The 26,792-nt window shown below is 44.8% G+C and overlaps 1 protein-coding gene across 8 annotated transcripts in view; it reads right to left on the minus strand.

Moving 5' to 3' along the window:
* The window catches only part of chid1 (chitinase domain containing 1), a 386,345-nt gene that overhangs the window by 113,336 nt on the left and 246,217 nt on the right, over window positions 1-26,792 (minus strand). For all 8 annotated transcript variants that reach the window (XR_004765361.1, XM_035418828.1, XM_035418832.1 and 5 more), the window contains one exon: window positions 26,354-26,393. Coding sequence is in view for 7 of the 8 variants with exons in the window: in XM_035418828.1 (XP_035274719.1) it covers window positions 26,354-26,393 (40 nt within the window). In the remaining variant the exon portion in view is untranslated. The remainder of the gene's footprint in view (window positions 1-26,353; window positions 26,394-26,792) is intronic.

Raw genomic sequence — 26,792 nt, forward strand, 5'->3', positions numbered from 1 at the left:
ACCTAGCAACACCCTAGCAACGGCCTAGAACTCCATAGCAACCACCTAGCAACACCATAGCAACCACCTAGCAACACCCTAGCAACCACCTAGCAACACCATAGCAACCGCCTAGAACTCCATAGGAACCACCTAGCAACACCCTAGCAACCACCTGGAACACCATAGCAACCACCTATCAACACCCTAGCAACCACCAAGAACTGCAGAGCAACCATCTAGCAACACCCTAGCAACCACCCAGAACACCATAGCAACTACTTAGCAACACCATAGAAACCACCTAGAACTCCATAGGAACAGCCTGGAACTCCATAGCAACCACCTAGCCACACCATAGCAATCGCATAGCACTCCATAGCAACCACCTAGAATACCTTAGCAACCACCTAAAACTCCATAGCAACCACCTAGAACCTGCTAGCAACTGCCTAGAACTCCATAGCAACCACCTAGCAACACCCTAGCAACCACCTAGCAACCACCTACAACACTCTAGCAACTGCCTAGAACTCCATAGCAACCATCTAGCAACACCCTAGCAACTGCATAGAACACCATATCAACTACATAGTAACACCCTAGCAACTGCCTAGAATGCTAAAGCAACACCCTAGCTACCACCTAGAATACCCTAGCAACCATGTAAAACACCATACCTAGTATCACCCTAACAACCGTGTAGAACACCATAGCAACTACTTAGCTACACTCTAGAAACCACCTAGAACAACGTAGCTACCGCATACAACACCCTAGCAACACCCTAGCTTTTGAATCATATTGTTGATTATGATTTTAATATAGTTTAAGTTGTAAAATGTATCATTATTAACAATTACATGAAAGTTCATATTATGAGGCACATCATTTACCTTTTCATTTGTTTTCTGGTCAAGAATATGGTATGAGTTCAGGACACAATCCACTAGATGGCAGTAATCACAAAACAAATGTTTACACTGAAAAAACATAATTGTCTGTAGACTACTTCATATCTGGACAATTCCTGCAGAAATTGTGAAGTGTGGTTGCGGGCAATGCAAAGTTGACTTTGTGATGAACAGAGTGAACCGTGACCAGAGACAGAGTAGTGTATGTGCTATAACATCACGGCAACAAGTTGATTTGCGACAGATTCACTAGCTAGCTACCAATGCCCAACAGTGTTGCATGATCTGTTTCACATCGTGCCAAACACCCCCAAACCATACACATGAATAGTCTTATTACTGTTTATTGGTCGTATTTACATCGAAACAGCATCGGAAACGGTTTTAGTAGTCTGGATGACAACAACAAAAAAACGGTGCTGTGTGACTGAAGCAGGGGGCCTGCCTTCCAGCCAAGGGCAATTCCAGGATCAGACGTTTAGGGGGGCTCAGAATGCTCAGAATGAGAATGTGACATGCATACAGTGCCTTGCAAAAGTGTTTAACCCCTCTGCTAAATCACTAATTTCATTGAATAACAATGAATACATCAATATTTCTCTATATATTGTGGCGATCCTGGCAAAGACTAGCTAGCTGGCTAGTGGGGCTGTCGCTTAAGTCAGGGGGGGGGGGGGGGGGTCATAAAATGTCTATAATTGTTGTAAATAGTCAAACTGTTAGCGTGTACATAGCGGTGCTCAACTGCAAACAGTCAGTGGGATTTTGTAGAGTAGTCATGTAAATAATCGTGTTCAAACGCACTTGTAGATAGCCACTGTAGCATGAATGAGTGTCTGTGTTAGCTTGCGGCTAAGGCTCCCCCTCCCTCTCTGTGTCCGTGCTGTGTTGTCACCCGCCCCTTCTGTCACTGCTTGCTCGATGTCCGTTGTCTGATTGGTTGACTGTGACGTATGCATGATGGGGAAGTCGTGTGTAACTTGCATACGGGGAGGGAATAAAACTGTTTTTGAGTGTGGGAGAGGGAGAGTGAATCTGCTAAATGAAGAGAGAAGAGCTGAATACATGGTACTGTACATTGCTTGCTTGCTTAATTTTGACGAATAAAACGAAGCTCGGCTGGAGCGATTCGAGCACGAAAATCTTGTCTCTGCCTCATGTGTGACCAAGGATCGTCACAACATGATATTTACAACAATACTTTTAATGAATTACTATATGAGTATTCTACCAGAAAGTATTCAACAACCCTTTTCACTTTGGCAAACCTGTACTGTAAATGTACCATAAGGACTAACTCAGATAGCTAACATTAGCCGAAAATCTTTGAGTTAGCTAGCTAGCGAACAACGTCAGCTAACATTCTTTGACACTATTCACACCATGGAACTATAACCAGAGACTTTCTAAGTATTAAATCGACTTTGCTATAACATAACAACGTTAACTAACTTTAACAGTACCAACGCAAATGACATTCACGCACTGCCATATTTAAAATCTGTAATTAATTTACAAGCAAGTTAGCTCAGAGATGATCTAACGTTAGCTGTTAGCTAGGGGTGGGGTGCGTAGGAAGTGTAGAATGGTGCTGATTAAATCAGTGATTTTACAAGCATTTAAGCCCTCATACAAATTCGCAAAATTTTAGAGAGGGCTAAAAATGATTTCAGAAAATAATAATAATAATTATTATTATTTTTATTTTAGGGGTGCTGAGATGAAATGTAGGTGTGCTTGAGCACCCCTAAAAAGAGTCTAAAATCGCCAATGCTTCCAGCTCTTGTTGCTGCGTCTTTTGATTTTACCGCAGGGCAGTAAAAGTTCAATCCTCAATTGTGAACTGTGTGCTCGTAGCTCCAAGCTCCCAGCTTGCTGATCCGGGGTCGCACATCGCAGCTTGAACTCGGACGTCCCACCTCGTTGCCAGAGGTGGGTAACCCGGCTTCAAAGAGTAAAAAGACTGACCATGTATTTGCTCCACCACCATGCACTAAACCAGCTGATTACAATAATTAGTTCTCCTATCATGCTGAAGAGTTATGCTAATTAGAATCAGCTGGTTTAGTGCATGGTGGTGGAGCAAATACATGGTCACTCTTTTTACTCTTTGAAGCCTGGTTACCCACCTCTGCTCGTTGCTTGCTCGTCCCTGCTCTCACCAAAGAGATTCGCACCTCGCCGCTCGCTGATTCCAGCTCAGCTCCCAGATCGTAGGCCTACCAGGGGACCAGGGATAGGGAGGTCAAACCCGTTTTGGCGATTTTTCTAAAAACATATTTTGACAGTTTATTTTTCATATGTAAGGTCATACGTGCTACCGTATAATGAAATAATAACACATAAATCGCTAACCTGCCAGAAAATAACGGTTGTTTACTCTCTAAGATTTTTTTAAATTAGCCGCTTTTCCGTGTAGCTAGCTAATCACTCGCGTTGGTGGGAAACGCATCGTCGCCTGTGCGACTTTGAAGGTGGGTTTTTTTTTTTTAATCCAACAACGTGAACCAATATTTTGTGGTATTCGTACAGTAAAACTAATATACTGAACGTATTTACTCATATTTATTGTTATAGGCTACGATGCGGAATTGAAAAAATGTGTGCTGCCAAAACACTAGCCTACACCTGCCAAAACGTCTCAGTTCCAAACCATGCGGTCCGGCGGCATCAAAATTTATTACACGATTGCTAATACTTCTCACTTATTTTAAATTTGTCGGGGGTATTTAATACATTTGATTAAATCCTATTGGCTTTTGTTCGTGAAATGCTGTCGGCCATTCACAACTAGAGGGCGGAATCATGCGACGGATCATTTGCCAATAATGTTGCGTTGTTTGTGTAAACTATATGCTTAGTAGGTATAGGCTATAAATTAAGACAGGTAGCCTATTTGCGCCATTTATAGTTTTGTATTCCTGTCGGCATTATGACTGATTCGTCACCACGCGTTTGGATCATCGGCAGCTCGCTGATCGCCAGGCTGCAGGCTCATTTAGGAGCTTTTGGACTGGACCCGAACTTGGGGCTAAATTGCCAGATCACCTGGGATGGCAGAGGGGGCAGAAGGTGGGAGCACTTAATGCCTCTTCTCCGCTCGAAACGGGCTGCCACCCGCGACGACCCAGATGTGATGGTGATTCACCTCGGTGGGAACAGTATTGGAACATATGGAAATTCGAGGATTACTCTGTTGCGACAAATGAAGGCAGATATCAGGGAAATCAATTTGCTATTTCCCAATACTAAATTGATGTTTTCCGACATCCTCCCTCGCTGGAACTGGCGGGGCCAGACCGCGCCTAGCGGATATGGCCTTGAAAGGACCAGACGAAGGCTAAACGGGGCCATGTTTGGCTTTATGTCAGACATGGGTATGGGTTGCATTATGCATCCCAACATTCGCTTAAATCATTTAGACAGGGATGGGACACATCTAAATTTAGAGGGTAACCGGTTGCTTCTGAAAAACATTAGCAAAGCCCTGGCCTTAGCGCTCTGGTGATGGTCTTATTGTAACGCCCCAAAGGCTCTTTTAAGAGCCACCCACTTTTTAAAAAATAGCATTATTCCTGTAAACGGCGCGCATGTAGACTCCCGGTGCTGCGTTAGCTAACGCTAGCTAACTAGGTAGCCTACGTTAGCTCTACCTATTAGCTAGCTACGTTAGCTAACGTTCTGGCTAACGCCCGGCGAACAAATGTTCTAAACAACTAATTTATTCGTAGTGATTAGAAATGTGTCCTTTGGCAGAAGGTTTGCTAAGACTTTCGTTTTCATACGTAAATTCTGTAGCGGTGGCTAGCTGTAAGTACATATCAGCGTGCTGTCCGTTGTGTTGATAAAAACGTACCGCTGGTCTGGGAAGGTGCATAGGTATAAGCACTCGCCTACCACTGCAGAGACACGGGTTCAATCCCCGGCAGCGGTACTTCCGGCTTGATCAGACGTCCCTACGAACACAGTTGGCAGTGGGAAGCCGGTGAGGGTATGAGTCCTGATCGTTGCATTAGCCTACTGGTTGATCGGGGCGCCTGTTCAGTAGGGAGGGGATCTGGGGGAGATATCGTGAACCTCCGCACGCGTTACGCTCTACCAGTGAAAGTCCCCAGACTGACAGAGGACAGTGCATCGACCAGGACTGTGATACACACGGAGAATTGGCATAAGAAGTAAATTGGGGGAGAAAATGGCACACACATAAAAAAGCGCGCATGTTAATGTAATTATGAAGTAGTCTACAGACAGTGATATTTTCAGTGTGAAAAGTAAATCATATGCCTCAACAATCTGAACTTTCATGTAATAGTGAATAATTATACATTTTACCAGGCATTTCAATAAACTCGTAGTTAAACATGTTAAATAGCCTGTATGAATTCTTGTTGTTTTTGTCTATTTATTAATCACTAATCATGCACCGATGCACCGCAAGTAGCCTAGCGTCTCCCTGGCTTGCCAGTGCCTCCTCTCGCTGGAACAGAGGCACGCACTGCTAGCTACTGCCAGCTGTGTTCGCTCTCTCTCTCGCGCCTTGGTCGGAATCCTCCTGTAACACCTGACAATTTCTTGAAGACGGAAAATGAATTTTATTATTCTTTCCATAAAATAATTTCTTACATTTTTTTTTTGCAATGTAGTCCACCACACAGAAGTGGAATATAGGCTACAGTCCAAACAAAAGTTGAGTCCAGTTAAAAAATAAAAACCGCGCCAGTCAAAACAAACGGAATCACCTTGATCTCTCATCGAAGTGCCGCAATGTACAAAAACTCTGAGAGTTCAATATCAGGTCACCAATTCACTTGGTATTCCAGGAGAGACGGTTGTGTAACCAAAAGCCTACGATACAAATCTTTATATTTTAATCTATTTTGCTCGTATTTCATATTGTCCTTCGGCAGAAGATTTGGTAAGATTTTCGTTTTCATACATACATTTAATATTGTCGAGGTAAGACAGAAAAGACGGTGGTAACGTTAGTTGGCAGACTCCCGGTGCTGCGTTAGCTAACGCTAGCTAACTAGGTAGCCCACGTTAGCTCTACCTATTAGCTAGCTACGTTAGCTAACGTTCTGGCTAACGCCCGGCGAACAACTGGACTGAACAACTAATTTATTCGTAGTGATTAGAGATGTGTCCTTTGGCAGAAGGTTTGCTAAGACTTTCGTTTTCATACATAAATGCTGTAGCGGTGGCTAGCTGTAAGTGCATATCAGCGTGCTGCCCGTTGTGTTGATAGAAACGTACCGCTGGTTAACGCTAGAAGTCTACTTACACCACTATATCACCGAGGTTCAGAAAATGTAAGCCCGTGTTAATTATATTATGGTTAATTTTATTGTGTGAATTCATTTAACTGGATGTTTCTACGGCGGCGATCGAGCGGATTCATTATATTATTTTCAGTTAAAATCATTTAATTAAAGGAGTACCATGGTGATTTTCACACTTTCTCGGTTTTACGTGCTATTTGCACAAGAGGCATTGAAGAAACACAATGAGCAATGTATTAAATATGTCCGTTCTGTATTTTTGGAGAAACATGCGTTTTAAATTCATCGTCCTATTTTCAACCGGTTGAGAAAGTTGTCATTTTGCTACGTCACGAATACAGTAACCACTCCTATTTCCACGCCCCGCAAAGAAATATGACAGGACACACTATCCTGCTGTTCAGACATTACAAATATTTGACTAACGTTAGGTTCACTTAAATTAGAGTGCCTTTAGATTATGTCTGGTTATATTCATTTAGCTAGCTAGGTAACGTTAGCTAGCTAGGAGGTTTGCTTTCATAAGGCAATGTTATCGATAACGTTAGCTTGCTAGTTTGCTTTTATGAGGACGTTATAGTTGTGCTTTTATCTTAACTTGGCTAGCTAGATAGCAAAAATTATAACTGGATATAAGTCAACGTCCTTACCATAGCTATCTTATAGAGATTCACTATATTAGATTTGTTGAATTATTTTAAAGGTGAATGTTACCCATTTTAAGAATTCACATGTGTTACTGTGCCCCAGGACAGTTCAGTCAGTATGTGAACACCCACCACTCTCTCCTAAAACTAGAAATTGGAGAGACAACCCTCCAATCGGTGATGTCATTGGGATGTAAAATCTGGAGCTGCTCTATAGACAATGAATGGGGCTCTGAGTTTATGAGGCTATAAAATGTTTGTGAGCTCTTGCACCCAAATGAGGATTCAATTCTGGTTCAGACCTTCTAGCAATGCTAGATTATAAATGTATTTTGGGTATTAGAGCTCACATAGACATTGTATGGCCTCACAAAGTCAGAGCCTCATTCACTGTCTATGGAGCAGCGTCTTAGAATGCTAGTGCTAACAAACAGTCATGGCTTTAATGCGATAATGAGAGCACTTTCGGTTGACCTAAAAAAACGATATTAAAAAAACAAAAATAGACGTGCTGTTATACCTGGTTAGAAAGCTTATGCTCTCAGCTACTGAATAAACGAATTTTCGAACAAGCCAGACTTTACTAAAAAGTACAACAACGCCGTCAACAGCACGTGTGCAGCAGCTTCAGGTCCGGTCTAACTCCAGAAATTTGGGTCGGCTAACACGTAGTAGGCTATCCTGTGTCTATGAGTTCGTATCTAAGGTAACAGATTAAACTCTGAATTGCAGCACAGTTAAATGTTTTTATTTGAATGGTAAAAATGAGCTGAACTTAACGTAAAACCATAAATCAATCACATTAATCTCCCTAGCCCTGTCTTGCTTTTTAAAATGGAGCGGTTGTGCAGTGCAGATATAACGTTATTCCAAGACCCTCTGAAGTGGCCAGCTAGCTTTATGATTCGCCGTCACTCGTCACAGCATACCGTGAGTAAATCGCTGATCTCAAGTATTGATGAAGGGTTAATTTAGCTCTGAATACGTGTGTTGCAAATGAACTCGTTGCCGTGATGTTATATCATGTATACCATACTATGTCTCTGCTCATGCTACAGAAACTGTTCGCTCCGTTCAGCACAAAGTTGACTTTGCGTTGGCGGCAACCACACATCACAATTTCTGCAGGAATTGTCTAGTTATTATTATTATTTATTTATTCCACCCATTTTTTGGACCGCTACTCCTCCCACAGTTTTCGCGCTACATACACGTACAATATGTCAAATCGAGCGGCTTGATCAGGAATGGTGTGCTATTACTTTGTGGAAAGATTGGTTGCACGGTTTTTGAAAAATTTGAATTTTTGTGGGCAATTTTTCCCATAGAGAATGAATGGCGGAATGTTCACCTTTGTGATGTCACAATGCTCTGTCTTCTCACCCTTGTGATGTCACAATGCCCTGTCTTCTGGCAGCAGTACTCTGGTCTCTCTCTAGATTTGAACATTCTGCCATTCATCTCTATGGGGAAAAATTGCCCACAAATTGTGCAATGCCTCATTGGACATGGTAGAGAGTCCTTTGTCCATTGGTGGAGATCAGCCTCGCCCCCCTTCCTGATTGGCCGATGTTTGATATTTCATAACTTTTGAACCGTTTGTCATAGAGAACTATGGGTCGCGTCATTGGACTCAGTAAAGACCTAGCAACCGCCTAGAACTCCATAGCAACCCCCTAGCAACACCCTAGCAACCACCTAAAACACCCTAGCAACGGCCTAGAACTCCATAGCAACCACCTAACAACACACTAGCAACCACCTATAACTCCATAGCAACCGCCTAGCAACACCCTAGCAACCACCTAGAACTCCATAGCAACCACCTAGCAACACCCTAGCAACTGCCTAGAACTCCATAGCAACCACCTAGCAACACCCTAGCAACACCCTAGCAACCACCTAGAACTCCATAGCAACCACCTAGCAACACCCTAGCAACGGCCTAGAACTCCATAGCAACCACCTAGCAACACCCTAGCAACCACCTAGAACTCCATAGCAACCACCTAGCAACACCATAGCAACCACTTAGAATACCCTAACAACCCCCTAGAAACACCCTAGCAACCACCTATAACTCCATAGCAACCACCTAGCAACATCCTAGCAACCACCTAGAATACCCTAGCAACACCCTAGCAACCACCTTTAACTCCATAGCAACCGCCTAGCAACACCCTAGCAACCACCTAGAACTCCATGGCAACCACCTAGCAACACCCTAGCAACAGCCTAGCAACCACCTAGAACTCCATAGCAACCACCTAGCAACACCCTAGCAACGGCCTAGAACTCCATAGCAACCACCTAGCAACACCATAGCAACCACCTAGAACTCCATAGCAACCACCTAGAACTCCATAGCAACCACCTAGCAACACCCTAGCAACCGCCTAGAACTCCATAGCAACCGCCTAGCAACACCCTAGCAACCGCCTAGAACTCCATAGCAACCACCTATCAACACCCTAGCAACACCCTAGCAACCACCTAGAACTCCATAGCAACCACCTAGCAACACACTAGCAACGACCTAGAACTCCATAGCAACCACCTAGCAACACCATAGCAACCACCTAAAACACCCTAGCAACGGCCTAGAACTCCATAGCAACCACCTAACAACACACTAGCAACCAACTATAACTCCATAGCAACCACCTAGCAACACCCTAGCAACCACCTAGAACTCCATAGCAACCAACTAGCAACACCCTAGCAACTGCCTAGAACTCCATAGCAACCACCTAGCAACACCCTAGCAACACCCTAGCAACCACCTTGAACTCCATAGCAACCACCTAGCAACACCCTAGCAATGGCCTAGAACTCCATAGCAACCACCTAGCAACACCCTAGCAAGCACCTAGAACTCCATAGCAACCACTTAGCAACACCCTAGCAACCCCCTAGAAACACCCTAGCAACCACCTATAACTCCATAGCAACCACCTAGCAACATCCTAGCAACCACCTAGAATACCCTAGCAACACCCTAGCAACTGCCTATAACTCCATAGCAACCGCCTAGCAACACCCTAGCAACCACCTAGAACTCCATAGCAACCACCTAGCAACACCCTAGCAACCGCCTAGAACTCCATAGCAACCACCTAGCAACACCCTAGCAACACCCTAGCAACCACCTAGAACTCCATAGCAACCACTTAGCAACACCCTAGCAACGGCCTAGAACTCCATAGCAACCACCTAGCAACACCATAGCAACCACCTAGAACTCCATAGCAACCACCTAGGAACATCCTAGCAACCACTTCGAATACCCTAGCAACCCCCTAGCAACACCCTAGCAACCACCTAGAACTCCATAGCAACCACCTAGCAACACCCTAGCAACCGCCTAGAACTCCATAGCAATCGCCTAGCAACACCCTAGCAACCACCTAGAACTCCATAGAAACCACCTAGCAACTCCCTAGCAACCGCCTATAACTCCATAGCAACCACCTAGCAACACCCTAGCAACACCCTAGCAACCACCTAGAACTCCATAGCAACCACCTAGCAACACCCTAGCAACTGCCTCAGACATCATAGCAACTACCTACCACTGTTCACTCCGTTCAGCACAAAGTCGACTTTGCGTTGGCGGCAACCACACTTCACAATTTCTGCAGGAATTGTCTAGTTATTATTATTCTTTATTATTTATTCCGCCCATTTTTTGGACCGCTACTCCTCCCAGAGTTTTCGCACCACATACACGTGCAATATGTCAAATCGAGCGGCTTGATCGGGAATGGTGTGCTATTACTTTGTGGAAAGATTGGTTGCACGGTTTTTGAAAAATTTGAATTTTTGTGGGCAATTTTTCCCATAGAGAATGAATGGCGGAATGTTCACCTTTGTGATGTCACAATGCTCTGTCTTCTCACCCTTGTGATGTCACAATGCCCTGTGTTCTAGCAGCAGTACTCTGGTCTCTCTCTAGATTTGAACATTCGGCCATTCATCTCTATGGGGAAAAATTGCCCACAAATTGTGCAATGCCTCATTGGACATGGTAGAGAGTCCTTTGTCCATTGGTGGAGATCAGCCTCGCCCCCCTTCCTGATTGGCCGATGTTTGATATTTCATAACTTTTGAACCGTTTGTCATAGAGAACTATGGGTCGCGTCATTGGACTCAGTAAAGACCTAGCAACCGCCTAGAACTCCATAGCAACCCCCTAGCAACACCCTAGCAACCACCTAAAACACCCTAGCAAATGCCTAGCAACACCCTAGCAACCAGCTATAACTCCATAGCAAATGCCTAGCAACACCCTAGCAACTGCCCATAACTCCATAGCAACCACCTAGCAACATCCTAGCAGCCACCTAGAATACCCTTGCAACACCCTAGCAATTGCCTATAACTCCATAGCAAATGCCTAGCAACACCCTAGCAACCGGCTATAACTTCATAGCAACCACCTAGCAACACCCTAGCAACCACCTGGAACACCATAACAACTGCCTAGCTACACCCTAGCAACCGCCTAGAACTCCATAGCAACCCCCTAGCAACACGCTAGCAACCGCCTCAAACTCCATAGCTACCACCTAGCAACATAGTCCCTGCCAGAACATTATAGCAACTACCTACCACTGTTCACTCTGTTCAGCACAAAGTCGACTTTGCGTTGGCGGCAACCACACTTCACAATTTCTGCAGGAATTGTCTAGTTATTAGTGTGGTTGCCTTAGGGCAACTACACTATTATTATTGCACATATTTATTATTATTATTATTCCACCCATTTTTTGGACCGCTACTCCTCCCAGAGTTTTCACACCACATACGCGTGCAATATGTCAAATCGAGCGGCTTGATCGGGAATGGTATGCTATTACTTTTTGGAAAGTTTGGGTGGACGGTTTTTGAAAAATTTGAATTTTTGTGGGCAATTTTTCCCATAGAGAATGAATGGCGGAATGTTCACCTTTGTGATGTCACAATGCTCTGTCTTCTCACCCTTGTGATGTCACAATGGTCTGTCTTCTAGCAGCAGTACTCTGGTCTCTCTATAGATTTGAACATTCTGCCATTCATCTCTATAGGGAAAAAAAGCCCACAAATTGTGCAATGCCTCATTGGCCATGGTAGAGAGTCCTTTGTCCATTGGTGGAGATCAGCCTCGCCCCCCTTCCTGATTGGCGGATGTTTGATATTTCATAACTTTTGAACCGTTTGTCATAGAGAACTATGGGTCGCGTCATTGGACTCAGTAAAGACCTAGCAACCGCCTAGAACTCCATAGCAACCACCTAGCAACATCCTAGCAACCGGCTCTAACTCCATAGCAACGACCTAGCAACCGATAACAACCAGCTAGAAAACCCTAGCAACCATCTAGAATTCCATAGCAACCACCTGGAAAACCATAGCAAATGCCTAGCAACACCCTAGCAACCGCCTATAACTCCATAGCAACCACCTAGCAACATCCTAGCAACCATTTAGAATACCCTAGCAACCACCTAGCAACACCCTAGCAACCACGTGGAACACCATAGCAACCACCTAGCAACACCATAACAACTGCCTAGCAACACCCTAGCAACCACCTAGAACTCCATAGCAACCACCTAGCAACATCCTAGCAACCGGCTCTAACTCCATAGCAACGACCTAGCAACCGATAACAACCAGCTAGAAAACCCTAGCAACCATCTAGAATTCCATAGCAACCACCTGGAAAACCATAGCAAATGCCTAGCAACACCCTAGCAACCGCCTATAACTCCATAGCAACCACCTAGCAACATCCTAGCAACCATTTAGAATACCCTAGCAACCACCTAGCAACACCCTAGCAACCACCTGGAACACCATAGCAACCACCTAGCAACACCCTAGCAACAATCTGGAACACCATAGCAACGACCTAGCAACACCCTAGCAACCACCTAGAACTCCATAGCAACCACCTAGAACTCCATAGCAACCACCTAGCAACACCTTAGCAACCACCTAGCAACACCATAGCAACTGCCTAGAACTCCATAGCAACCACCTAGAACTCCATAGCAACCACCTAGCTACACCCTAGCAACGGCCTAGAACTCCATAGCAACCACCTAGCAACAACATAGCAACTGCCTAGAACTCTATAGCAACCACCTTGCAACACCCTAGCAACGGCCTAGAACTCCATAGCAACCACCTAGCAACACCATAGCAACTGCCTAGAACTCCGTAGCAACCACCTAGAACTCCATAGCAACCACCTAGCAACACCATAGTAACCGCCTAGAACTCCATAGCAACATCCTAGCAACACCCTAGCAACCACCTAGCAACACCATAGCAACCGCCTAGAACTCCATAGCAACCACCTAGCAACATCCTAGCAGCCACCTAGAATACCCTAGCAACACCCTAGCAACTGCCTATAACTGCATAGCAACCACCTAGCAACATCCTAGCAGCCACCTAGAATACCCTAGCAACACCCTAGCAACTGTCTATAACTCCATAGCAAATGCCTAGCAACACCCTAGCAACCGGCTATAACTCCATAGCAACCACCTAGCAACACCCTAGCAACCACCTGGAGCTCAATAGCAACCACCTGAAACTCCATAGCAACCACCTAGCACCACCCTAGCAACCACCTAAAATTCCATGAAACCATCTAGAACTCCATAGAACCACCTAGCAATGCCCTAGCAACTGCCTCAAACACCATAGCAACTACCTACCACTGTTCACTCCGTTCAGCACAAAGTCGACTTTGCGTTAGCGGCAACCACACTTCACAATTTCTGCAGGAATTGTCTAGTTAGTGTGGTTGCCTTAAGGCAACTACACTATTATTATTGCACATATTATTATTAGTGTGGTTGCCTTAGGGCAACTACACTATTATTATTGCACATATTATTATTCATATATTTTATTCTTTCCACCCATTTTTTGGACCGCTACTCCTCCCAGAGTTTTCACACCACATACACGTGCCATATGTCAAAATGACCGGCTTCTTTGGGAATCGTGTGCTATTACTTTGTGGAAAGTTTCGCTGCACGGTTTTTGAGAAATATTAATTTTTATGCCCAATTTTTCCCCATAGAGATGAATGGAGAAGGTGACGTCATTCATATGCGAACGGTGAAGTTACAGCATTGGTCGGCTTTGCACACGTGATGCGGTCAGCTCTACGGTCTCAGCAGGCAGGATAGGACATAGCTGATTGCGGAAGTGAAAGCGATTAAACGGTATTTCCAAATGAAAAATTACAAATGAAAACGCTGTCAGCTAATTATATCAACAAACATATGGCTTAGGCATACCAAGAAGTCCTCAATAATAATAGTATTTCACGAGATATTACGCTAATTCGTTGACTACGTTTCGTCACATGCAGCGTCTTAGAATGCTAGTGCTAACAAACAGTGAATGGCTTTAATGCGATAATGAGAGCACTTTCGGTTGACCTAAAAAAACGATATTAAAAAACCAACAATATACGTGCTGTTATACCTGGTTAGAAAGCTTATGCTCTCAGCTACTGAATAAACGAATTTTCAAACAAGCCAGACTTTCCGTCTTTGCATGCTAGTGCTAACAAAGAGCGAATGCGTTCTATGACATGACATAGCTTTCGGTTGACCTAAAAAACGATATTCCAAAACCTAAAATAGACGTGCTGTTATACCTGGTTAGAAAGCTTATGCTCTCAGCTACTGAATAAACAAATTTTCAAACAAGCCAGACTTTACTAAAAAGTGCAACAGCGCCGTCAACAAAACGTGTGCAGCAGCTTCAGGTCCACTCTTACTCCGTACCGTTTTATATTCCAGCGAGTTGGAAACTTTGATCTCTTTATAACTGCATTGAGGCTAACAGGTAATAGACTATCCTCTGTCTATGAGTTGGTATCTAAGGTAACAGATTAAACTCTGAATTGCAGCCCACTTAAATGTTTTTAGTTGAATGGTAAAAATGAGCTGAACTTAACGTAAAACCATCAATCAATCAAATTAATCTCCCTAGACCTGTCTTGCTTTTTAAAATGGTGAGGTCGCGCAGTGTAGATATAGACGGATATGGACGGAGTGTAGCACAGTGGGTAAGGAACTGGGCTTGTAACCGAAAGGTCGCAGGTTCGATTCCCGGGTAGGACACTGCCGTTGTACCCTTGAGCAAGGTACTTAACCGAAATTGCTTCAGTATATATCCAGCTGTATAAATGGATACAATGTAAAAATGCTATGTAAAAGTTGTGTAAGTCGCTCTGGATGAGAGCGTCTGCTAAATGCCTGTAATGTAATGTAATGTAATGTAATATAGGGTTTTTCCAAGACCCTCTGAACTGGCCAGCTAGCTTTGTGTTTCGCCGTCACTCGTCACAGCATACCGTGAGTAAAACACTGATCTCAAGTATTGATGAAGGGTTAATTTAGGTCTGAATACGTGTGTTGCAAATGAACTCGTTGCCGTGATGTTATATCATGTATACCATACTATGTCTCTGCTCATGCTACAGAAACTGTTCACTCCGTTCAGCACAAAGTCGACTTTGCGTTGGCGGTAACCACACTTCACAATTTCTGCAGGAATTGTCAAGTTAGTGTAGTTGCCTTAGGGCAACTACACTATTATTATTGCACATATTATTATTATTTATTATTTATTCCGCCCATTTTTTGGACCGCTACTCCTCCCAGAGTTTACGCACCACATACACGTGTCAAATCGAGCGGCTTGATCGGGAATGGTGTGCTATTACTTTGTGGAAAGATTGGTTGCACGGTTTTTGAAAAATTTGAATTTTTGTGGGCAATTTTTCCCATAGAGAATGAATGGCGGAATGTTCACCTTTGTGATGTCACAATGCTCTGTCTTCTCACCCTTGTGATGTCACAATGCCCTGTCTTCTGGCAGCAGTACTCTGGTCTCTCTCTAGATTTGAACATTCGGCCATTCATCTCTATGGGGAAAAATTGCCCACAAATTGTGCAATGCCTCATTGGACATGGTAGAGAGTCCTTTGTCCATTGGTGGAGATCAGCCTCGCCCCCCTTCCTGATTGGCCGATGTTTGATATTTCATAACTTTTGAACCGTTTGTCATAGAGAACTATGGGTCGCGTCATTGGACTCAGTAAAGACCTAGCAACCGCCTAGCAACACCCTAGCAACCACCTAGAACACCCTAGCAACGGCCTAGAACTCCATAGCAACCACCTAACAACACACTTGCAACCACCTGGAACACCATAGCAAATGCCTGGCAACACCCTAGCAATCGGCTATAACGCCATAGCAAACACCTAGCAACACCATAGCAACCATCTAGAACACCATAGCAACCACCTAGCAACATCCTAGCAACCACCTGGAAAACCATAGCAACCCCCTAGCAAGACCCTAGCAACAATCTGGAACACTATAACAACCACCTAGCAACACCCTAGCAACCACCTGGAAAACCATAGCAACCACCTAGCAACACCCTTGCAACAACCTGGAACACCATAACAACTGCCTAGCAACAGCCTAGCAACCGCCTAGAATTCCATAGCAACCACCTGGAACACCATAGCAAAAGCCTAGCAACACCCTAGCAACCGGCTATAACTCCATAGCAACCAACTAGCAACACCATAGCAACCACTTAGAATACCCTAGCAACCCCCTAGCAACACCCTAGCAACCACCTATAACTCCATAGCAACCACCTAGCAACATCCTAGCAACCACCTAGAATACCCTAGCAACACCCTAGCAACCGCCTATAACTCCATAGCAACCGCCTAGCAACACCCTAGTAACCACCTAGAACTCCATAGCAACCACTTAGCAACACCCAAGCAACCGCCTAGAACTCCATAGCAACCACCTAGCAACACCCTAGCAACACCCTAGCAACCACCTAGAAGTCCATAGCAACCACCTAGCAACACCCTAGCAACGGCCTAGAACTCCATAGTTACCACCTAGCAACACCATAGCATCCGCCTAGAACTCCATAGCAACCACCTAGCAACACCCTAGCAACCACCTAGAACTCCATTGCAACCACCTAGCAACACCATAGCAACCGCCTAGAACTCCATAGCAACCACCTAGCAACACCCTAGCAACCACCTAGAACTCCATAGCAACCACCTAGCAACACCCTAGCAACCACCTAGAACTCCATAGCAACCACCTAGCAACACCATAGAAACCACCTAGAACACCATAGCAACCACCTAGCAACACGCTAGCAACCACCTGGAAGACCATAGCAACCACCTAGCAACACCCTAGCAACAATCTGGAACACCATAACAACTGCCTAGCAACACCCTAGCAACCGCCTAAAACTCCATAGCAACCACCTAGCAACATCCTAGCAACCACCTAAAATACCCTAGCAACCCCCTAGCAACACCCTAGCAACCACCTAGAACTCCATAGCAACAACCTAACAACACACTAGCAACCACCTGGAACACCATAGCAAATGCCTGGCTACACCTTAGCAACCACCTAGAACTCCATAGCAACCACCTAGCAACACCATAGCAACCACCTAGCAACCACCTGGAACACCATAACAACAGCCTAGCAACACCCTAGCAACCGCCTATAACTCCATAGCAACCACCAACAACATCTTAGCAACCACTTAGAATACCCTAGCAACCCCCTAGCAACACCCTAGCAATGGCCTATAACTCCAAAGCAACCACCTAGCAACACCATAGCAACCGCCAAGAACTCCTTAGCAACCACCTAGCAACCACATAGAACTCCATAGCAACCACCTAGCAACTCCATAGCAACCACCTAGCAACACCCTAGCAACCACCTAGAACTCCATAGCAACCACCTAGCAACACCATAGCAACCGCCTAGAACTCTATAGCAACCACCTAGCAACCACCTAGCAACATCCTAGAAACCACTTAGAATACCCTAGCAACCACCTAGCAACGGCCTAGCAACCACATTGAACTCCATAGCAACCACCTAGCAACACCCTAGCAACCCGCAATAACTCCATAGCAACCACCTAGCAACACCCTAGCAACCACCTGGAACAACATAACAATTGCCTAGCAACACCCTAGCAACCGCCTAGAACTTCATAGCAACCACCTAACAACACACTAGCAACCACCTGGAACACCATAGCAAATGCCTCGCAACACCCTAGCAACCACCTGGAACACTATAACAACTGCCTAGCAACACCCTAGCAACCGCCTATAACTCCATTGCAACCACCTAGCAACATCCTAGCAACCACCTAGAATACCCTAGCAACACCCTAGCAACCGCCTATAACTCCATAACAACCACCTAGCAACACCATAGCAACCACTTAGAAACACCCTAGCAACAACCTGGAACACCATAACAACTGCCTAGCAACACCCTAGCAACCGGCTATAACTTTATAGCAACCACCTAGCAACACCCTAGCAACCACCTGAAACACCATAACAACTGCCTAGCAACACCCTAGCAACTGCCTAGAACTCCATAGCAACCACCTAGCAACATCCTAGCAACCACTTAGAACACCCTAGCAACCACCTAACAACACACTAGCAACCACCTGGAACACGATAGCAAATGCCTGGCAACACCCTAGCAACCACTTAGAACTCCATAGCAACCACCTAGCAACATCCTAGCAACCACTTAGGACACCCTAGCAACCACCTAGAACTCCATAGCAACCACCTAAACACACCCTAGCAACCGCCTATAACTTCATAGCAACCACCTAGCAACACCCTAGCAACCACCTAGAACTCCATAGCAACCACCTAGCAACACCCTAGCAATGGCCTAGAACTCCATAGCAACCACCTAGCAACACCATAGCAACCACCTAGAACTCCATAGCAACCACCTAGCAACATCCTAGCAACCACTTCGAATACCCTAGCAACCCCCTAGCAACACCCTAGCAACCACCTAGAACTCCATAGCAACCACCTAGCAACACCCTAGCAACCGCCTAGAACTCCATAGCAACCACCTAGCAACACCATAGCAACCGCCTAGAACTCCATAGCAACCACCTAGCAACACCCTAGCAACCACCTAGAACTCCATAGCAACCACCTAGCAACACCCTAGCAACGGCCTAGAACTCCATAGCAACCACCTAGCAACACCATAGCAACTGCCTAGAATTCCATAGCAACCACCTAGAATACCCTAGCAACACCCTAGCAACCGCCTATAACTCCATAGCAAATGCCTAGCCACACCCTAGCAACCGGCTATAACTCCATAGCAACCACCTAGCAACACCATAGTAACCACCTAGAACTCCATAGCATCCCCCTAGCAACACCCTAGCAACCACCTAGAATACCCTAGCAACCACCTAGCAACACCCTAGCAACCACCTGGAACACCATAGCAAATGCCTGGCAACACCCTAGCAACTGCCTATAACTCCATAGCAACCACCTAGCAATGGCCTAGCAACCACCTGGAACACCATAGCAAATGCCTGGCAACACCCTAGCAACCACCTTTTACTCCATAGCAACCACCTAGCAACACCATAGCAACCACCTGGAACACCATAGCAACCACCTAGTAACACCCTAGCAACCACCTCGAACACCATAACAACTGCCTAGCTACACCCTAGCAACCGCCTATAACTCCATAGCAACCACCTAGCAACATCCTAGCATCCACCTAAAATACCCTAGCAACACCCTAGTAACGGCCTAGAACTCTGTAGCGACCACCTTACAACACACTAGCAACCACCTGGAACACCATAGCAAATGCCTGGCAACACCCTAGCAACCGGCTATAATGCCATAGCAACCACCTAGCAACACCATAGCAACCACCTAGAACACCATAGCAACCACCTAGCAACACACTTGCAACCACATGGAACTCCATAGCAACCACCTAGCAACACCCTAGCACCAATCTGGAACACCATAACAACTGCCTAGCAACACCCTAGCAACCACCTGGAACACCATAGCAACGACCTAGCAACACCCTAGCAACCACCTGGAACACCATAACAACTGCCTAGCAACACCCTAGCAACCGCCTATAACTCCATAGCAACCACCTAGCAACATCCTAGCAACCACTTAGAATACCCTAGCAACCCCCTAGCAACACCCTAGCAACCACCTAGAACTCCATAGCAACCACCTGGAACACCATAGCAAATGCCTGGCAACACCCTAGCAACCACCTAGCAACACCCTAGCAACCACCTGGATCACCATAACAACTGCCTAGCAACACCCTAGCAACCGCCTATAACTCCATAGCAACCACCTAGCAATGCCCTAGCAACCACCTGGAGCTCCATAGCAACCACCTGAAACTCCATAACAACCACCTAGCACCACCCTAGCAACCACCTAAAATTCCATGAAACCATCTAGAACTCCATAGAACCACCTAGCAATGCCCTAGCAACTGCCTCAAACACCATAGCAACTACCTACCACTGTTCACTCTGTTCAGCAGAAAGTTGACTTTGCATTGGCGGCAACCACACTTCACAATTTCTGCAGGAATTGTCTAGTTATTATTATTATTCCACCCATTTTTTGGACCGCTACTCCTCCCAGAGTTTTGGCACTACATACATGTGCAATACGTCAAATCGAGTGGCTTGATCGGGAATGGTGTGCTATTACTTTGTGGAAAGTTTCGGTGCACGGTTTTTGAGAAATTCCACTTTTTTTGGGAAATTTTTCCCATAGAGAATGAATGGCGGAATGTTCACCCTTGTGATGTCACAATGCTGTCTTCTCACCCTTATGATGTCGCAATGGTCTGTCTTCTCGCAGCTGTACTCTGGTCTCTCTCTGGCTTTGGACATTCGGCATTCATCTCCATGGGGCATAATTGCCCACAAATTGTGGGATGCCTCATTGGACTTGGTAGAGAGTCCTTTGTCCATTGGTGTAGGTTAGCCTCGCCCCCTTTCCTGATTGGCCGATGTTTGATATTTCATAACTATTGAACCGTTTGTCATAGAGAATTATGGGTCGCGTCATTGGACTCAGTAAAGACCTAGCAACCACTTAGCAACACCCTAGCAACTACCTAGAACTCCATAGCAACCATCTAGCAATGACCTAGAACGCCTTGGGAACCACCTAGAACTCCATAGAACCACCTAGCAACACCCTAGCAACCACCTAAAACTCCATAGCAACCATCTAACCACACCATAGACACCACCTAAAACACCCTAGCAAACGCCAAGAATAATTTAGCAACTACCTAGCTCTGTTCAGTCTGTTCAGCGCAAAGTCGACTTTGCATTGGCGGCAAACACACTTCAGAACTTCTGCAGGAATTGTCTAGTTATTATTATTGTAGAAGTGCATGTAATCACTTCAGAATAAAGAAAATACAAAATGGGGTTTGTTTTTTTTTGTTGTTTTTCAGAATAAATATGTCCTGTAGATTTACTGAGGAGACAGATAATTTGGTCATTTTGGTATAAATGTACTCTTTATTTCAAGCTTTGAACCATGTCTGTACTGCAAATAGTTTTGGAAATAATGGGGTTTATTTAAGGCAGAGGGGATTCTTACAAAGCCCTGGGCTGCGTTTCCGAGTTTCGATGTACCTTAACGTTTTACGAAGGTTCTTAAGGTATACCTTTCAAAGGGAAACCGCTTTTTTACGAGTGTTTCCCGGACTATACCTTAACAGTTCCCTTAAGGGACACCTCAAAGGTACATCGTAAGTTGGAGCTGGCCTTCACTGTGGTGCTGAAAAGTTTATCAATCGATGCCAAGCGAATCGATTGTCTCACTTGTAAAGGCTTATGAATGACGTTTTAATATAACAAGTGTTGTCATAATCATTTTACATCAATCTAATATTGCAGAAGAGGAAGCTATGCCTACTAAAGATTATCTGCTAATCTCTTTAAGAGTCAAAACGAGACCTTGTGATAGTTTTAATCAATAAATGTAGGCTACAAAAGATAAAATAAAGAGCATCAATCGGGACATATACGCTATAGTCTGGGACTTCTTGGAAGCCCAGAACAAAGGATATAGGGTACATATGGGTGAATTATTTTGTTCTTATTGAAACAAAGGTCTAATTTTAATTTGTTTTTGTCAAACAATATATAGACAACTGTAGCAGCATATCCCGATTCCCGTGGACTTTTCTCTGCATTGCAAAAATGATCGTAGATGAAAGGCAAAAGCGCGTCTGTGGAAATTGATAATGATTAATTCTACACCGCGTATGCAACGGCATTTTAACCTGGGTCAGTAGAGTAAAGAGGGTATTAAATGAAATATTGCCAAAGCATTTGATAGTCATAATCATAATACTATAGACGGCTCACTTAAAGGAAGTAAAAGAGGGCACACAACGTGGCGTTTCATTGCCGTGTTTTGTTTGATCACTGATTAGTGTAATTAATAGCAGGTGCATCCGATTACTAATTTAATTTATTACGCACTGGGACTGGCTAATGCAGCCTACATAATTACCCGTGGGTAGTTGCACATATGAAGACAAGATGGCTGCAAAAGCAAGACGGCATAGAGGGTCGGTTTTCACAAAGGAGGAAATGCACGTCTTACTCGATGAAGTGCAAGAAAACAAGGGCGTCCTATTCAGTAATTTCAGGAGTAATGTTTCTAATAAGGCAAAAGTAGGTATTTGGAAGAATATAGCCCAAAAAATGGCTGCTTCCAGCTCCTGTCCACCCAGAGACTGGACAGTTGTCAGGAAAAAATGGCAAGACTTGCCAAATCTCGAGGGGCGGCAGTGCGGAGGGAGATGGCAAAAATGGGTGGTGGACCCAACGTAGTATCCAGCCTCACCCCTGATGAAGAAAAGGCCCTTTCAATAATTGGCCACACGGCCTCCCAAGGCATCTTGGGGGGCATTGATGTCCGATCTGGCGAGGGGACATCCACCCTCCAGCCCTCTTGTGAGGGGACATCCACCCCACCCCTCGAGCCTTCCTCGCCACCCCAAAGCTCGTATGCCTCGTCGCTTTCTGGCTGTGGTTCTCCCCCCATCCCACACGACTCCCCCCCGACAGAAGCCTCGGATGCGAGGTGGAATGTCGAGGCAGAGAGTCGTGCGCTGCAGCTGCAGCGAAGACCTTCTCTGTTTGGAAAAGGAGAAGCTGGTGGTGCTGCGGGGCATCGAGGCGCAACTGGAGATGTCCAACAACCTCCAGCGGGAGATGCTGGAAGTAAAAAGAGCAAAACTGGACCTCCTGCAGAGGCAGTATGATTTGGCAGAGGCGCAGTTTCATAGGCCCTCCATATCCGTGCCCATCATTCTGCCGTCTCAAGGTAAGTCTAACGTTTTTTGTGTCCTATTCCTATTCTGCAATGTATTCCATTCAATTTCACTAATTAACTTTTCTTCCCTTGCAGATGAGACAAATCTATGACCACGTCCCTGTTGATGAATTTTTTTGTTTTTTTGTTTTTAAGGAGCGGTATACTATCTTTTTGTTTGCATTAATTTTGTTCCTTTGATAAAACATGCTCCTTTTTGGAAACCTTAACCTTTTGTTACATTCTGCAAATAAAGCACCTGTGTTCTATTCCATGTTGTTTGTTTTTTATAGAGCGTTTCACTGGGATTCTGTTGCTAGGGAATAGTTTAGACCCAGGTGTATTTCGTGTCAGTTATTGTATTATCAAACATTGAAATAGGAAATAAAATTGTCTGTTTAGAATGTTTTATGTTAAGATAAAACCGTTCTTAAGCCATGTGCTTGGAGAATATCGCTGTGGGTAACGCACGTGGGTTACGCGTGCAAACTTTGATTAGCTGGTTTAAGTTTTGGTAGGCTAATTATAGCATTTTAATTTGATGGGTCCATACTGATAACAGCGGGCTCATTGTGGGGAGAAATGGGGTTGACTGAAGGGAGTTTGGATGGTGGGTTTATTGCTGGAATGGGAGTTTGGATGGTGGGTTTATTGCTGGAATGGGAGTTTGGATTGTGGGTTTATTGCTGGAATGGGAGTTTGGATGGTGTGTGGGTGACTGGTGCTGGACATGGACCGTTTAGTGACTGCAAACAAAAAGTGGAGAAAAAACAAAAGATTCCAACTTCAGCCAAAAATGTTGATGATATTTTGCCTGGCCTGAAAACCGGCGTTATATTGTGCTGCACAATGTTCAGGGGGAGGAGGGTTGACACCTTCGGCGTCATCATCCTCTTCATCCTCATTATCCTCCGGAGGCATGTGCGCTCGTGCGCGCACAGCAATGTTGTGTAGCATTGCTGTTACAACAATGACAGCACAGCACTTTGCAGGGTTGAACTTCAGCCCTCCCGCCGACCAATGAATGCAGCGGAATCGGTGTTTCCAACGGCCAATTGTGCGTTCTACGAGGCCCCTGGTGCGGATGTGGGCATCGTTGAAATCCTGCTCAGCTTGTGTTACAGGATTCGCCACTGGTGTCATCAGGTAGGTTCGGAGGGGGTAGCCAAGGAAAAAACCCCTGCCGAACACTCCCCTGGCAGCATCCTGCCCCACAGCTGAGTTGGCCCAGATGTAACTGTCGTGCGAGCTGCCTGGCCACTTCGCCACGACGTCTACAATGAGCCCATTGTGGTCCACCACCACTTGGGTGTTGATGGCGGAAAACCCTTACGACAGATGAACATCTGGTCATCCACGGATGGGTTGGACACAGGGATTAGGGTCCCATCCACTAGTCCAATCACCTGGGGAATGCCAGCCACAGCGTGGAAACCCTGGTGTGCCTGCTGTATCCCCTCTCTCCTTGCAGGCATCTTGATATGTGCTTGGGCATGACGCACGAGGATGTTGGTCACGGCCTCTACACTCCGTGATACGGAAGCCTTGCTGAGCCCGTTTCCGTCTCCGACCACCTCCAGAAAACTGCATAAAAGCGTAAGGCCGCCAGGAGCTGGACCTCTGGGCTGAGGGCAAAGTTGCACCGAGTGGCCCTTGAAATGTGCGGGGACACAATTTCAAGTAGTTTCAGTATTTCCACCCGTGGCAGCCGGTATTTAGCAACGATGGCAGTGTCTGAGAGGGCATCAAGTGGTTTGAAGTTTGTCCTTATAAAATGATTAACATAAACCAATCGGCTACGCGAATGGCGACGCCTTTGGTTTAGAGCAACAATTCGTGGCAATGCAGCCATAATGTGGTCTAACTGAGCCCGATCATGATCGACTAGATATAGCAGGTGCCGCCCTCTTGATTAGTTTCCAGCTGTCCTCATTTAGATTTGTCAATTTGCCTAATATCTGTCAAATATAGGCTTGTAGTAGCAGGCTACGGTAGCCTAACCAGTCAGAAAATCCATATTAATCCACATATCCACATCCAATTAGCTCCACTACGTATAAATTAAAAAAAACTTTTTTTTTCTTCACAAATTGGATTAGTATTCTGGATAGGCCCTATACTTAATTGCCATCATTATGGGAATAGACAGGTGAAACGACAACATTCTCATGACGTGCTATGCACAGAAACGTTGATTGGATAATTAATTTTCGTAAAGTTAATATTAAACTATCTATGTAATTTTTGCATGCAGATGTGCTACTAGATGCGCACTGTAGTACAACCGTTGATTTGAAAAGCAAAATGTTGGCATAATAAGGCTGAAACCGCGGAGCGCATCGCTAAGGGACAGCTTACGAGTGCCTCAGACCACCCTTTTAAAGGTATACCTTAATTAAGGTATACCTTAGCTAAGGAGACGCTGGGAACAGCTCAAGACCTAAAGGAAGAGCTTAAGGTATACCTTACGACGCACGTAGCGCTAAGGAGACTCTGGGAAACGCAGCCCTGGGTTTTAAGTGGGGTTTTAACTTGTGCTTACGCACACAAATAGCATTATCATTTATGTCTTACTAATATGAATGACAAAAATTGTGCTATTATTGTGAGTTGGCAAATTATGGCAAAGTTATTTAATTCAAACAAGTGAATTACTGTAATACAGATTTTGAAATGTCTTGCATTCTAAAGACACAGTATTCCATGGGATAGTGTGACCACCAGAAAGGAGTGCTGATGATTGCTATGTTGGCTAAAGGACAGGTAGGCCTACATCTCTTTCTCCTAACAAATTTAGTGGATAAATTAGTCTGTAAGTAAAAAAAATACATTCTTCACCTGAAACTAAAAAATTTTAATTAAAAATAAAACTAAATAGACATGTATGAAGAAATCTGAATAGTATAGAAATAGAAAGAAATGGAAAAGACAAAACTTGGGTGCCAGTACTGTGTCTTCATAACAAAATAGTCACAAGTTAGGCTTAACATACTAGCTATCATAGCAAATGTTAGTCTGCAATATTGCCAAAATGTAAGCACTGTTGCTGTTCCAGTTCAGGCAAAGGTATTCTGATGCATAAGATGGTATCATCAAGTGTGTTCCAGATGTAAAGCTGAAGTGCTGTGATTTCAGATGCAGCGCAGTACTTTCTTTTCAAGCAGACTTGGAAGAATGAACTGCCAAGTATGGAAGATCCCAGAATACAAGGACACATAAATATAGCGACATACATAAAGGCACACTTACCTTCAGAGTTGGGTAGTAAACCACATGTTTGTTCTCCTTTCTATTTGAAAAGAAAGAGACAACAGTCTGTTTAGTTGCAATGAAACAGGTTACTCCTGCCTTTGCATGTATGCTTACTCAAACCTGTGCCATATAGGATCTAATTAGGGTTATCATCCAGGAATTTTGTAATTCACATTTACGTGCCAAGAACTGACTTTAAAGTAACAATCTCGAAGATCTATGTTTCGTTGTCATTGGCGGCATCTATGGTGATAAGCGGTAATTGCAGGTGTGTTTTTGGTCCTCACTTCCCAGAGACCCAAAGAGTGTTGCCTGTGTGAAGTCAGTCAGTTGGCACCTGGGCCACGCCTCCATAACAATTCGAGGTCACCAGTCCACATGAAAGCGAAAAGGGAATGATGTCTTCTGAGATGGTAACTATAACACTTACTATTTA

This window comes from Anguilla anguilla, chromosome 5 (genome assembly GCF_013347855.1).
Source record: "Anguilla anguilla isolate fAngAng1 chromosome 5, fAngAng1.pri, whole genome shotgun sequence".
NCBI lineage: Eukaryota > Metazoa > Chordata > Actinopteri > Anguilliformes > Anguillidae > Anguilla > Anguilla anguilla.